At 41.0% G+C, this 15593-nt stretch overlaps 1 protein-coding gene across 2 annotated transcripts; it reads left to right on the top strand.

The window, feature by feature from the left end:
- Positions 1-4124: 4124 nt before the first annotated feature.
- znf395b (zinc finger protein 395b) lies at positions 4125-15178 on the top strand. Of its 2 annotated transcripts, none has more exons than XM_026341970.1 (10): positions 4125-4311; positions 6590-6713; positions 7202-7362; positions 7451-7563; positions 9106-9305; positions 9489-9589; positions 10582-10873; positions 13764-13859; positions 13983-14089; positions 14275-15178. In XM_026341970.1, exons 2-10 carry the CDS (start codon positions 6615-6617, stop codon positions 14384-14386), a joined length of 1281 nt encoding a protein of 426 aa, XP_026197755.1. In that variant the 5' UTR covers positions 4125-4311; positions 6590-6614; the 3' UTR covers positions 14387-15178. The 2 variants fall into 2 exon arrangements, with proteins under 2 accessions (XP_026197755.1, XP_026197754.1); XM_026341969.1 differs by having other exon boundaries at positions 4161-4311; positions 10579-10873.
- Positions 15179-15593: the final 415 nt, after the last annotated feature.

The following is a 15593-nucleotide window of genomic DNA, read 5'->3' as shown; positions in this document are numbered from 1 at the left end:
CATACTTTACAGCAGTGTAGCGTCTGCCTAAAAACATGACGATGTTTATGGGCAAGGCTCGAGTGCAACCAGTGACGACATAAGCACTTCGTAACATATGTTAAAAAAAGGGCTCTATAAATAAATGTATTTATTATTTATTTTTATTTATTTGCGACCGCATGAACAGAGTGAAAGGTAGAAAAAAACCAAGAAGCATATCAGACATCCTGATATAGATAGATCTGGTGGAAGATTGTCAGTCATCCAGTTATTCTTCAGTGTGACTGAAGAAACTAGTTGGAAGTTTAAGTGTTAGTAAGGGTAGTGGTAGTGCCAGAAAGTGGTGGTGAAACATTTTGACCTAACTAGAAGAAAGTTCAGTTATCATGATTCAACTTCCAGATATTTGTGAAGGGTTGTTCACGCATTTTGTTGCACTTTGACCTTTAGAGTGTGATAGTTGGTACAATATAAACACATACAAAATCCAAGACAACATCAAGTGAATTTCCCCATTGCATATGTGTAATACTGTATAATAGACCTTTTCCACAGCAGTGAATATAAAGGTTTCAGTGTGCTTCAAAAAAAAAAACCTTCATCTGAAGTGTCCTGAAGTCCATGATGCAGACAAAAGTGTTCATACATACAGTACAGACACATTCCTAGCCAGGACAAGATACCTGCTGTCATGTACACGCGGTGAAGTGGCTGCATAATGAATATAAAAGAGAAAATGACTTTCGAAGTAGACAGTTAATTAATATCTAAATGCATTATTGCTAATTGTACGTCCCTTTCTGTATGATAGAACAATGGTGCTGGGACCGGGAGTGCTGGCACAAAGACAGGAGGAACCACTGGTGAGTCCACTGTAGTAAAAAAATAAATAAATAAATAAACCTCATTCAAACATTTACATTTCACTAACATTAGTCATCTTACCTTTCCAGACCAAGAGACTTCAGACCAAACAACATGGAGGAACTATAAAAGCATGCCCCCCAGCACACTAGAGAGACCCACGGCATCAAACAACTAACCAGACAGTTAGAGTCCTGAACACCAACCACATCACATACATGCTCCAAAAAAACACACACAAGTTCCCAATTCATAGGCAAAACACAGAGAAGATGAGAAGTGACACTCTAAGTCTCATTACACAGAAACCCCGTTTACCACACTGGACATTGTCCCAGATGGGCAGATGGATGGAAAAAGAGAGGAAGAGTAAGAGGGAAAGCTGGCCGTGTCCTCTGCCAGCTCAAGCCACCTTCCACACCTTGTCTTCACCATGTCAGACCCTCACCTGTGTCGATGGTGCCTCCTTTCAATCTCGTTTTTCTGCTTACTAGTAGTTTTTTAAAGCATTTTTCTTTTAGGAGCTTGCATTTTCTATGTTTTTATCATTTGTGTCTATCGTTGCCTACATGGTAACTAGTTTCTGAGTGTAAGAAAATGCAAGCCTCTCCACATTTTGGCGTAATGACTCGTAATCACTTTCAGACTCTTGCGTGCAACACACGTCAGCTTGATTGAAGCTTATCGTTCCAGTCGCTGAGATGCTAATACAACTCTATTGCAGCTGCTAAAATGTTTTACTGAATTTTATCACGTGCCGTCATTGTTGAGAATAAACGTATGTCATGTGCATGTTAACCATGAACAAATCTTCAATGCTGTCATAACAGTTAAAAAGCAGATAAGCGACCTACCACAGCCACTGGGGTCCAGTTCTTACATCACGGTATGAAAATCAGGCTTCACATTATTGGATAATAGTTGCCAAACTGTTCAAACATATGCACTATAGAACAGAGTATAATCACTGCACTGCTGCCACTGTTGGACTGAATTGGAATATGGGAAACCACTTCTAGTTAGAGTACAGTATGTGCAGCATGTGTTGACACTGATTAATAGATTTTGGACCTTTTGGTGCACTTTCATTGTCTATGAAGGGATCATCTTGGGATCATCTGTCTGTTTGCATTTGCCCTTTTGTTTTGCTCATTCTGCTCCAGCGTTTCTCAGTTTGCTGTTGAACAGTTCCTGGTCTGGTCAGTTGGCACAGATAAAATCCACTAACAGATCTCTTTCTTGTAAACACGTGAAGCATTCACAACACTTGTTTGTCTATTTGTCCTGGATAACAAAAAAAAAAAAATGTTCCAAAGCCCTCAGGGGCCTTCCTGGCTAATTGTGAAGACATGGGAGTGGTACCTGAGAATTCAAAGTGAAGCAGAGGTCACACGACCTCAGGGTGGAGTTGTCATTCTTGTAATACCAGTTGTCATGCCATGTGTTGCCATATTAATCAGTTGAACTGTCCAAATAAAACACACCCAAGTGACACACCACTGATGCCAGTTATAATGCTTCTCTGTGCGCTAAAGGCCCTAAAAATGTATTTTCTCTGCTTTTTGCTCTGATCATCAGGATCCCACGTGAACATAAAAGGTTCTGATCAAAACAGAACCGAACACAGTCTGGTAACAGTTGGTGGATCAGTCTAAGTCCTGAACCACACCCACTCACACCTACCCTGAACATGTTTAGATAAGATTCATATTACAATCTAAGTTAACACAAACGTAGATCAGAGATTGTAGATCATCTATTTGTGAATCAAATACTTCTAAACAGATCTCAAATTAAAGTTTTCTTTAAGTGCCTTATGTTGTAGGCATAGCATTTAAAATTGATCACTGGTAAAATATTTTCTCTAGTAACTAGCTTGTAGGTTGAGTTGAGTGTGAGTTCAGTGGTGACCATTAAAGGGGAACTTTGTTCCCCTCTTTCTTTTAGTTGAGCAACTTTATGTTTACGAATGTCTTTTAACCTTCCTCTGACTTCCCTATATTATTATATTTAATAAAATAACTGCCCCTTGCTGAAAAACACATAATTGCTCATATCCCAGATGTTGTGGATTTGGTTCTTGTTGAAGTCCTGCTCATCTATACCTCCACAATTACATCATCATGAGTATGGAGGAGTTTTTCCACTAGAAGCAGAGAGATGTTTTAGTGTAGATAAGACAGAAAAAACATTTAACACATTTGGAGCAATGAAGCAAGTATAATCCAAAACCTGCACAACTACTGACAGCCTCTTCAGGTACAGCTGGATTTTCTGTTTAGCACATGCTAACACACTAAAGAAAGATGAAGATAGTTACATATCAAGCCTGCTAAACATCACTGCCCTCCGCTACTGTAGCTCATTTTGTAATGACTTAAAGGAGTCCACCCCAACTTCCACCTACCCTTAAAATCATTAATAAAAGCACATTAGTCTAGTGTACTCTAGATTCTGTAAGCGTCTACTTGGCAACTCCTCCTTTGTAAATCCATTATCTGTTTATTATATAAATCTGAATCTGATTAACCAGCTGATCCAGTTGCCAAAAGGCGTGTTGTAGCACGGGCACACGGTATCATTAATGAATATAAGGAAGTCTGTCTGGTTTAGGGAGATTGAGACTAGGATTTGGTTACTCTCTCTCTCTCTCTCTCTCACTCTGTGTGTGTGTGTGTGTGTGTGTGTGTTGGTGCTCAGACCCTAAAATCCCTGCTGACTGGATGTCTGGTGGAGAGGGTGCAGACAGCCGACACTAATCCAGTCTCTGAAACACACACACACATAGAGGCAGTGCACAGAAATACACATGCCAATTGTATTTTAACTCTATGTGAGCAAAAATGTAAGGGGGGGGGGGGGGGGGGGGGGGCACTTTATTGCAGATACTGTCAACATCCTTCAATAAATACCCCTAACATGCTATTTCTACTGGCTTTACTAGTAGTGGATAGTTCATAGTGAATAGTGTGTAGTATATTATTTATAACTCATTTGCATGTATACATATAAAAATATTTACACATTATGAAATGGACATTTGTCTCATTTGTGTATGTTCATTCTTTATCCTCTAATGCTCCAATTGAAACCAAGCACAGCATTTGGGATGCTCATGTGACTGGGAGACAGATCAGATAAATAAACATCCAGACTTGTATGAGACAGACAGACAGAGTCAGGAGGATGCTGCTGCTGCTGCTGCTGCTCTGGTAACCCCTCACCTACATCATCCTTTTGTGCACGGCTCTCTGCAGGCTCATATCTCTGCGCTCTGCCCCAGCTGTCACCACCGGCATTGGTCCATCAAGCAGACACACGTAGGCGCGTCTCCTAACCGACCAACCCCCTTTTTCTTCCCCCGGCAGTCAGACTGAAGCCGGCGAGCGGCGGGACGGCCAGGCGGCGACGACCCGGTGCTGCAGCTCCGACGGGACGGGCCGGACAGAGGTCTCCACCGAACGGGTGAGTACTTAAAAAAAAAACACAGCGTGTTTCTTCATCGGAGAGCTGTTTGGATCCAGTGGACCCAGTAGATTACTGTTTTTCTTCAGCGGCGTGAACTAGGGGGGAGGAGAGAGGTGTTTCTGCTGATATCAATCTGCGTCGCCGGGTGGAGATCAGACATAAACTGGGACTTGTAGTCTGTTCATTTCTCCAAATATATCGTTCCCACCACTGTAACGCTCTTAATTATACCGTTATTTGAAAAGTATGAACTACCTCATTTGAAGCTCCATCGTGCACAGTAACTTCCTTTAAACGTGCAGTAGACTCGGGTTTTACAGGATCACGTTAAAATGTGTGTTGTGCGTCTATACATGAGGGTTTCGATGCATCTGCCTCCACTACATCAGCAGCTGGATGACGTTATTATATTTGATCGTTTTAGCTGCACACGTTTACGTTCACTCATTGCACCCTTTCATTGTTCTCCTCGTTCGTGGATAATGTTTGCGACGTGTGATTTCACCTTTTTAAAGTGCGTTTTCCTCGACTTTGTGCCGATAAACAAGGATCTTTTCAGCACTATTCTCTCGTCTAGCTCAGTCCCTCCCGGCGAAACTCGTGTCCGAACACGTTGTCAGAAAGGAGGTGTGTACCTGAGAAGCCGAGCCCAGCCAATCAGCTGCGGCGCCACGCCCACACTGTAACGCTTGTTTACTACTGATACTTGACGCCGATTGGCGGAAAGGTGGGCTTAATGCTGCGTTCGAGTGCACAGACAAGAATGGGTGATTGGAGCATCCCTACTGACTCTACTGGGATACGCAGGTTTTCAAGAGGTAAACAACTTGGGAACGTGAATTTCCTCTTTTGTAGGAAAATTAGAAATGTTAAATTCCGTTTTTGGCGTTTAGTAAAATGACGTACAAGCTGTTTCACACCATTCACTATGTGATACAGACATATACTGTTTATATAGGATAGTGCATAATATACTATGCTGTTCCAGAGGATTCAACTCAGAAGGTTTTTGTAAATGAATATAATAATATTACTGTTGGTATCATTATTATAATTTTATTGTTCTTATAGTAGTACTGCTAGTTGTAGTAGTTATATGTCTATGTACAAAGTATAGTTTATTATGTCCATCGTGTGTGTATGGATGTAGAAAGTTGTTGACAGTGTTTATTTCCTTGTAGTATTAAAGGATGCAACATTAAACTGTAGATTTTATTGATTTAATAATTTTGATGCGTTGAATTCATTATTGTAATTTTTATCAGAAAATAGGAAAGACTGCACCTCACATTTTTCAGAGCTCAACACAAAGTGTTGGATTTAAATAGTTGTTTAATGAAAATGTTTTCAACCCTACATATTAAATTTACAAACAAAAACTGAGAAGAAAATGGGTTGAGGATTAAATAGATGCAGAACCAACCATATTCCACAGTTTATGGTCCACAGTTCCACAGAACAAATCTTGGAGGTGGTGCTCTGCGAAGTGACACCTTCAAGACATTCCATCATTTTCTCTGAATTATCCCATCTTCCCTGAAAGCAGCATTGCCCCCATTTTACCTCTGTGGGCGAGAATGCACCCAAACGTCTGCAGACGGTTTTATCAGTCCAGTAGCTACTTTATCAGAGCAGACAGCGAAAACTACAGCGAGATTTGTGTTCAACCACAATCGAAATCCGCACGTCTGTGCTCACTTCAAATCATTTTCACATTCCCTGCTGCCCGTGTTCTTGCTCGGCACTGTTAGGCGGATCATTGCAGGACAGAATAAGTGTTTGGCAACACTCACAAGTCAGCAAAGCTGCCTTCTGTTTACATCAACATGTTGAGAGGACTCAGATCACAGGAAACATTATGTTTATCATTTGATGCATTCAAAGCATATTCTCTGTAGCTGAAAATAACCGGCTTAATGCAATGAAGAAAGGAAGCAGCGCTAGTACTGCAACAGAAGTTACTTAAGGACACAGAGAAATGTTATATAATCTAAGTGTGATCCAGTAGACCAGTTTCCCAGGTGACATCATTAGAGTTTTTTGACTGAAGCTTGGGAAACGACGCGCACATGGCCAACAGTAGGTGTGAAGTTTGCAGTAAGAGGCCATTTAGTGGGCAGACAGAGTCCGATTTAGGACATGTGTTATGGGAAATGTCGAATGCAGTATTGTTGAAGCCAGTCCTCATAATCCCCATATCAGACCTCAAGAGTCAGGATGTCTTGGCGCAAATCTCATGCTTTCCTCTTTGTCTTGTTTTGCTGATTCCCCTCAGTGTGTACAGGAGCTCCGTGGCAGCTATGGGTCCCGAAGACAGAGCAGTGTGCTCCTCTGGACTGCAGGCATGTGTCTCTACAACTGCGTACAACAGTGACAGGCCTGAAGTTCGTCCGACTCAGGTGAGGAGACTGAGGGGGAAAGGTCATCCATTTATTTATTCGTTGACTGATTCAGTCGTTTAAAAACCTGTGCACTATGTTGGTTTTAACTTCTCCAGTTCAGACTTACAGAGCCGTACATTGTCATGCCAGTCTAAACGCGTAGCGATTCAAACGGATGCTCTCCTCATTATTCTTTATCCTGCACTAGAAGGAATGCACTGCCTGGTCAGTGGCTGGCAGCCGCTTCCTTTTCATACTGCTTTAGTGGCAGATTGTGCTGTCTGCAGGCAGGACGCCACAGATGGACAGGAAATATTCTTTTAACTGTTTTATTCGTGGCAACAGCAAGCTTCACTTGCAATGTAGCAAAGACTCATCTGATCAGCTTAATCCAAATATGGTCTAAACAGAGTATGTGTGTATGTCAGCTCCTGTTGATTTACTAAATGAAGGGGATGAACCAGAGCAGGGCACTACAGCAATTGTGTCATTGTTTCTATCTAAAGGTATATGCACAGAGCTGTGTCCAGGCTGAGAAAGCATTCGTGGAGAGTGGGCATCACAGGAGCAAATTGTCAGTGCAGCAGAGAGAGGCTGAGCAGGGCTCAAGCGACTTGGCTGTGGCACCCACAAGGCACCTCAGCAACACTGGAGAGGCATCGTGCAGGTGAGAGGGGTAGCACAACGTGTGACAGGGCGAGCGTGGATTTGATCAGACTTGCATACTCATGTCATTTCTTGTATGTTGTCTCCAGCTTCCGCAGCCCAGAGTCAGTAGAGATGGACGAGATCATGGCAGCCATGGTTCTGACCAGTCTTTCCTGCAGCCCCATGGTCCACAGTCCTCCACAGACAGATACTGGACCAGGTCTGTTTCAGCACACCAACACACAGTAAACAGCAGTCTCATCATTGTCTCTGCTTCTTTATAAATGCTGTAGAAGCTGTGACTAATGGCTTTATTAGGGTTAAAAATGCCATGTTGACAACAAATTTGGGGTTGCCATGTTGCTGGGGTGGTTATCCTTTCAGTTGGATAATGATACTCTTATAAATGTTGGTAATTAATCAATGAACACTAATGGCTTCCTCGCTTTCTGATAAACTAAATCATTATTAAAAATTAATTAATTTAGAGAAGTGGTTTGTCATCTAACTAAGCAAACCTTTTACAACCTGGCAAGCCACAGGTTGTTTATACTAATGGATATATAAATGTAGTAACTTACTATATTGTAACTATATGTATTGAATTATTATTTCATTTTGAAACTTAAAACCCCCAAATGCTCTACTAGAAAGTGGTATGCCATTTTCAGTCTGCTAATGACTAAAAATCTCAGAGCTGTGTTAGCAAAGATTTACGGACCAGCTTTTCAGCATATTCAAGTCAAAACAGTAAGAGATAAAAGGTATAGATATATAGTGATATACCTATCAGATAATATGACAGGTGAATATATTTTTTTAAATTTTTCCTATTTTTCCTTGTTATAGGAAATTAAATATTTCCTATAACAACATTGCACTGCATGCAATAAAAGCAATTCAGCATCCAAAGTAAATACAGTAATTTACAGTAATAAGACTGACATGTTTTTAATCATTTTCAGACAACAGTGGAGCTCTATAGCACAGGCAAATCATCTAATCCAAGTTGGCAACTGACAAATTGTTTGTGGAATACTATTGACTGGCCCCATCCTTTATAGTCAGTAAATGACCAAGTAATGGTAGTTGCACGTCATTATCTCTCTATAGTTAGTCAGCAATAGCAAGATTTTCCTACCATTAACTTCCATAAGCTACTGTGCAGACCCGAAAATAACAGGTGGTAGTGGTGAAAGCAGTGAGTGCATAGAACTGAGAATGTGAACCTTTGAGGAGATGAATGTATTCCGGTCCTGCAGCACTTACAATACACAAGATAACATACATAATAGTGTAAGAATCTTGAGTCCTGAGTAAAAAAATATAATGCTTATCGAAAGTTGATATATTCTGGTGTCTAGGCAATAAACAAAATATCTCTACATGGAGAGTACAGTAAAGAGAGAGCAAAAAAAAAAAGCTAGTGGAAACTGTCTCAGAAAAAAAAGATGCACATCACAACCTTGGCATTGGTGTGGGACACCTGCTGTTCTCTGTAGGATGGACAGAGAGCGGCTCCAAATGCACAGTATCTCTTTTCATCACAAAGAACAGAGAAAGTTTGAAAAAGACACCATAAGGTATATTTTCAGGGTCTGCTGTTATTGTAGAGTTTGTGCAGGATTGAGCCAGCATCACCAACTCCCTGACACTCATTACTTTTAGAGTGAAAAAGGATTTATAAGCTTTACTGTACTTACATAGTTGCTTGTTGTGACAAAGAAGACAAAGAATACGAGCAGTTTCTCCTGTCGTCCAGGCGGCTCCTCATCATCAGCAGACATGGAATGCGGCGGCGGCGAGCTCTCTGACAGCGGCAGCAGCGGCTACTGGAGCTGGGATCATGGTAATGTGAGCCCCGCCGCCTCACCGTCTGTCGCCGAGATGGACAGCAGCCCAGATGAAGGCCTACACATGGAACTGGAGCACGGAGAGGAGCTCAGTGCAAAAAAACCAAAGGTACATAACAGTTCGTGGTGTTTTCAATTGTAGCACTCAGTACTCAGCACACAGTAGAAATGGCTTTAAAATGTTATAAATCACTGTTTCCTCTGTTCCTGTTCTTTCTGTGTGTTTCTTCTTATTTTCTCTCCCACCCCATCTCCTCTATTCTACCTGTGCTGTGCCCTCATTCTCTCACAGAGCTCTTTCAGAAGTGTGTATAAGTGTCTATGGCCCAGTTGTGGCAAAGTGCTCACCTCATCAGTCGGAATAAAAAGACACATCCGCGTGCTGCATCTGGGGTGAGCTGCTTACTGCTTCAAAATGTAAAAACTAGTACTAACGCAATACTGGATTTAGGAACAGATACAAGTACTAATATAGGGACTGTATAAAAATTATTATTGTTATGTTATTATTATTGTGAGTGCTCTACCAAAGATAATTTGTGTTGTTTTTTATCATCCTCTCAAATAAAAGTTTATCTAATAGCACAGAATAATATAAAACTAAAGCTTCTATCAACTACAAAAGATAAATTATGGCAAATGAAGGTAGCGTACCCCGCTGAATTTACTTTAAATTAATTACTTTAAATTATATTGACTTTAAAGTTTTCTTATTATACTAATAATTTTGAATTACCCCCATATAATTTGAAGAAGTTTGATTAGCTATTAACAAATTTATGGCAAACTATGTGTCCTGTTTATTCTGGCCAAGCCCCTTTTTCTTGCCAGACATTCCAAATCAGGATTTCTATGTTTAAAGAATGAGTAGTTGAAAAATCTGACAGTTTTCAGGCAGGAGTTTGGTTACTTGGCTGTTTGAGACATACTGGACCAGCCTCAAAACAGTAATAAGAGTGAATACTCAATGATGCTAATAGGAAGATTGTCATGTATTTTCTGCAGTGCCATTTTAGAGGTTTATTAGATAGCAGGAAAGACAAGTCATTTAATCATTAAAAATCATTATTGGGGAATTTTTAACTGAAGGTTACTTTAATATTTAAGCAAAAAAAGTTTTCACCTTCATGTCTACATTGTTTTCCATTGTAGTCTGAGCTGGATTTCAGGCCTTTCAAACTTTTCAGAGCTTTAAAAAAAAAGCATTAAAAAAACAAGAGAGTATTAAATGTTTAGGTTGTGAAAGAGCTCTCACTTGGTTGGGAGAAGAGATGAAACATTTTCTATCTGGGCCACAGTGAGTGCAGCTTTCAGCAACGCTTCAAACAGACAAGTCACTTTTTCACCGTGTGTCCACCGGTCTTTCTGCACCACATGCACAGCAGTGGATCAGACCAGTCTCAGAGAGAAGAGGACTTCTACTACACCAAGATCTCCTGTGAGACTGTGGATGCCAATTCTGCTCCAGCTTCTTCCCAGCAGGCTCTGGGCCAGGCCCTGTCCTCTCATCTCAGCTGGGCCTCCAGTGGTTCACCTCCGGGCTCAGGGCTCCAGATTCCTCCAGCTCACAGACCCAGGTCCAACTCCAGCTCTGGACCGGGGATGAGCAGGCCCAGTCCACTCAGCCAGTCAGCACCCAGCAGCTTCTGGCAGATCCACTCAGAACATCTCTATCAGGTGGGTGCAGTAGTTTAACTTATCATTCTTCTGATTCAAAAACATTTGAAAATTCCACTATTTCTACTGCAACTAAGCAAATAAAATTTTGATTTGGAAAATATACTTATTCACTTTCTTGAAGATTGATACCACCACCTGTCAAACATAAATCTACAGCCAGCAGAGGAAATTGTGAATCAATAGGTCTATATTCTTACCTTTTAATCGAAAAAGTAGAGCAGAATAATGTGTTGTTGCGTGGGGCTAAATACATTAAATGATTTATTACTTTATTCACAGAGTAACAATATGATACGATTTAGAAATTGTATCTCAATAGTTATCAGGACAGTACATTGGGGCCATAGACAGCTCTGCACGGCACAACAAAATGTACAACAGCATATGCTCTTAAAAGAGCCAGTTTGTCCTTTTGTAAGTCACATTTCAGTCTCTGAAGCCTTTTACTAAATGTTAACTTGGATGATGCATGATGCCTTTCAGAGGACTCAGCCTCTTCTGTTTTGTTTCCATTCTCTAACAAAAGTGCGTTTCCTCCCTAAGAACAGTCAAACTGAAAAGCTACCCAGAAATACAGGTTCAGGTTTGCTGAACTGCAACAGAATGTGGGTTGAGGGATGAAACCAACCACCGGAGAAAGCAGGAGAGATTTTATTCAAACTGTAGTTGCCAGCTTAGGTCCCATTACATTTGAATCTACAACTGTTAGTGGAGGCTGAGTCTAGTACTGTGGCTGTAATTGCTGAATAACCATCTCATGATACACCCTCCATAAATAGAGCCAGAAAGTTTAGAATAAAACGACATCTGCAAAAACAACAGGAGCCTCACATTAGTAATAAACAGCAACCAAATAAAGGGAAGTCACTGCACCTGACCAAGAAATAGTGCCACGCAAAACCTCCATAAGACCTCAATGTGTAATTTCTGTCCTGAAGTATTAGTTAGGGAGCTTTTTAATTGGTGGACAGAGCCAGACTAACTGTTTCCATCTGCTCTTAGTATTGATGCTAAGCTAACCATCTGCTGGCAGCATGGTTAGCTTATGCTTTGGTTTTTTTTGACATTGCCTCACAGTCAAGATATATGTATTTGGCTTTTATAGTACTCATTATGTCAATAATTTTTTTAATTTTACAGTTCTAAAATATCATTAAATAATGTGTTAACCTTTTACAAATTTAGCCAATAATTTACCAAAGGATCCAGACTTTAATCAACAAATGTCTTTTATTGTTTCATATGGGACCAGATGATTAATTAGTGCAGGGTGGGTGGACGTAGATGTGCTCAACCAGCTGTCAAACCTGGAATAACACTCGCCCACCTAAAATAATTTGATTAGTCCAATATGAATGAAGATTTTTTTAATGCTTTTCTGCATGAATGCTATTAGATTTATGTATGGCTATTTAGGATCCCTAAATTTTACTTTTGTTTACTTACGAGAATTTGAGTTCTTGTTTTGAAATATATTTTTTGAGAGCAACGAATAGAGACCGAATGGCTCTTCTTAGCATGAATTATTAAATGACAGAAATAGATTTTAGCGTGTGAATAAAGGAATTTGTCTTGTGAACATCAGTGCAACTACACAAATTTAATCACATTTCCATCAAATAATGCAGCAAATGAAAATGAATTCTAGATTCATTGGTTTGCTCAACAGGGGGAAAAAAAAGGGACCTCTTTCTCAACTTGAAGTTTCGGTGCTCGCATTAGTCTCACGTTAAACAGTCGTGCTGTTATTGCAGAGGTCCTCCTCATCTCCCCTCATGTAGCAGCAACTTTGTTTATGCATCACAGAGCAGCAGCATTTCACTGGTGACCTGCATTTACCCTGTACCACTGAGCCCGTAAATGGATGCTTTGTGACAGTGAGAGAGTAAGCAGTCGGCTTGCTCGCTCCCCCAAGGAGACAAGACTCTCAGCAGCTTGTAAAAGGCAAAAACACTACAATAAATTCCCCCTGTGTAGTTGTACAGCGGTTATGACTCAATGCACACATATTTGTGCCCAATTTGGACTGGATCCACCTACAAACGTATAACATGCTTTTTGCCTCTTCTTTTTATTGTGATGCAGACGCCATGCAGGTGCAGTGCGTGCATTCTGTACCACGTTTGTCTTTATTTTTCCTCATGACTGCAGAAATCGAATGGGGCTCCCGTTCGAGTCAGACTGAGGGCTGAATTGTGGGTCAGGGCTTGTGGTGGAGCAGTGTTTCTATGTGTGTCATAGCTGCAGAAGTCTTGTGGCATGAAATGCCTAACCTCAGCTATTTACTCACACAGGCATGGTTTTATTTGTTTATATATTTCTTTCTTTTTTGGAGACACTCTCACTATTGTCGCCGGGGTTAATGGCGCAGATACTTAGCATCATCATGTTGCGTTTTGTTGATATTAGTGTGCATTTATCAAAGATGGTCTGCGTTTATTTCTGCCTACACTGTGGGGCGCGGCGTTATGATGGTAGCGGACTGTGTTTATGTGTGAATGAGCTGGTAGCTAACGTGCAAGCTAACATGTTCGCCAACTTGACATCTGTTAGCAACTAGTTAGTGAATATAGTGAAGTATTTAGCAGCTAAAGAACCACATGTTGATTTGCTAGAGAGGAAAACAGAGCAAAAATGAGACTGAATCGTGAACTTTATTTTGTCTGTTAGCCAGAAATACAACTTTAAATGAACCCTAATGTTGCTCCATATGTGCTGGATTTGCAGTTAAGCTGTAAGCTAACACATTAGCTTTACTTGTTCGTCAACTTGCCAATTTCCCAATCTGAAACGTACCTTTATTTCACGCGAAACAGGTTGTCAGCCACTTTAAGGTCGTGCGAATAGGCTGAATCATGCATTGTTTCCTCTCCTGTCCTTTTTCTAGGCATGCGGCCCCGTCCAGGTTTCTGTGGGGCCCAGGAGCCCCAGCTGCCAGGGCTTGCCCCCCTCCACCTCCATCTCTGGCCACAGTAACACTCTGGTGGGTTTTCCGTCGCGTTGTTACACACGTTTGTTTGTTTGTTTGTCTGTCAGTCTTCTCTCTTTCAAACTTCTTTCAACAAGTTAATGCGTTCTTTTTTTGGGGGGTTGTGTTCCCCCTCAGATGGCGAAACCTCGCTGCCGGTCCGTCAGTGTCGGGGAACAGTGGCTCCAGCAGAACAGGCTGCAGCCTGTGAGCGTGTCGCCCTCGCGCTCGCACTGCTCCTTCAGGTGAGCCGTCACATACCTGAGACTGGTGGAGGTTTCCTTAAAATTAAAACAATAAATACCTTCATTTGTCTATTTGGACTGAGAAGAGACTGATCACATCAAGCATGTGCAGTTGTGCCTTTCTGCCCTCTTTCTGTCTCTCTCTCGCTTCTTATTCACCCAGTTTGCGTCTTTACCCTCCGCAGGAAGGGTCGCGGGGAGGCCAAAAAGTGCCGCAAGGTGTACGGAGTGGAGCGCAAGGATCAGTGGTGTACCGCCTGCCGCTGGAAAAAGGCGTGCCAGCGTTTCCCTGACTAAACACAGCTGTGTGATGAGCAGAGAGAGAGAGAGAGCGTGAGAAGCAAAGAGGTGGATGGATGAATGGATGAATGATAAATAAAAGACTATCAAAAAGAGCATATAAATCAGGGCCTGAGAGCCATCAAGAAAAACAACTGTTCTTTTACATGTGATTTTTTTGTTTTTTGTTTGTTTTTTGTTTTTTTACTTTTAACCTCTTTATTTCTTTCCTAAAGGAATGCAAATGATGTTTTCTGTATCTTAGTAACGTGACCCTGAAACTTAAAGTCAGAGACTGACTTTGTGGCCATGTGATGTGCTAAGCCTACAATACTCTCCTATTTTATCCAAAGGTCATATTACTGCCCGTGTAGCTCCACTGTACTCAATTGCTACTTGGCTGTTTTCATTATTCCTGCCCTCTCTTCCAGTGGTTACACAGTGGTTATGATGTACATTGTATTGTGTGCTTTGAGTTGCGTACGTAAGTATTTTATACCTTTTTTTTATCGTCTTTGTTAAGCCCGTATTTAGGGCAGATGACTTTTTTGGAATTTTCATGTTTTTGGCACTTTGTTGGAATATAAACACACAAGAATAAGCTATATTTGGTTTGACTCAACCAAGTTTCTTCCAAATGAATTTCCTTCTTGCCCATGTTGTTGGCATTTGACCAGTGTTAAATAGTTTTATCTGTGAAGATATGGAATCATGGCGATGGGACTAGCATTAGGGGAAGGAGTTTGTAATACCAACAAAAAAAGAGGAAATATATTGTCAACCCCAATTAAAAGCACTGAGAATTTGAAATGCTTTTTGTTCACTGTTTCTTCTGCATGACGGTCCACAAAAGAAATAATAAACTATTTTATTGTAGTTTTCTCTTTACACATTTTATATGAAGACTCAGTTGTGGTGAAACGGTGCAATGTTATATTGGTAGAAATGCGGCAAAGCAAAACAAGGCAAAGGCAAAACAAATGCTCATATTTTTCCACCAAAATATCATTTTCTGTATAATAACGACCACAGTTGACATGCACAGTTCACCCCATCCCTCTTAAATGGAACATTGAGATGGTAGTTTTCAGGCCTGGTATCATTTAGACGTCCTTTACCGTCCTGCGGCGCAGTGCACACTCAATGACCCTGGAAGTTTCCAGATTCCTGCTCTTTCTTTTTAGCACTGCAAAAAGGCCAACGTGGAATTATGTTTGAGGGTTGT

Source organism: Anabas testudineus, chromosome 24 (genome assembly GCF_900324465.2).
Source record: "Anabas testudineus chromosome 24, fAnaTes1.2, whole genome shotgun sequence".
NCBI lineage: Eukaryota > Metazoa > Chordata > Actinopteri > Anabantiformes > Anabantidae > Anabas > Anabas testudineus.
The sequence above is the reverse complement of the archived record's forward strand: the minus strand, read 5'-3'. Positions and strand labels throughout refer to the sequence as shown.

Bases quoted from the DNA above. Each gene is read 5' to 3' on its own strand.
- znf395b (XM_026341969.1), top strand. From the start codon at position 6,615: ATGGGTCCCGAAGACAGAGCAGTGTGCTCCTCTGGACTGCAGGCATGT. The intron at 10,874-13,763 runs GTGGGTGCAGTA...TCCTTTTTCTAG, and splicing joins ACTCAGAACATCTCTATCAG to GCATGCGGCCCCGTCCAGGT. The intron at 14,090-14,274 runs GTGAGCCGTCAC...TACCCTCCGCAG, and splicing joins CGCTCGCACTGCTCCTTCAG to GAAGGGTCGCGGGGAGGCCA.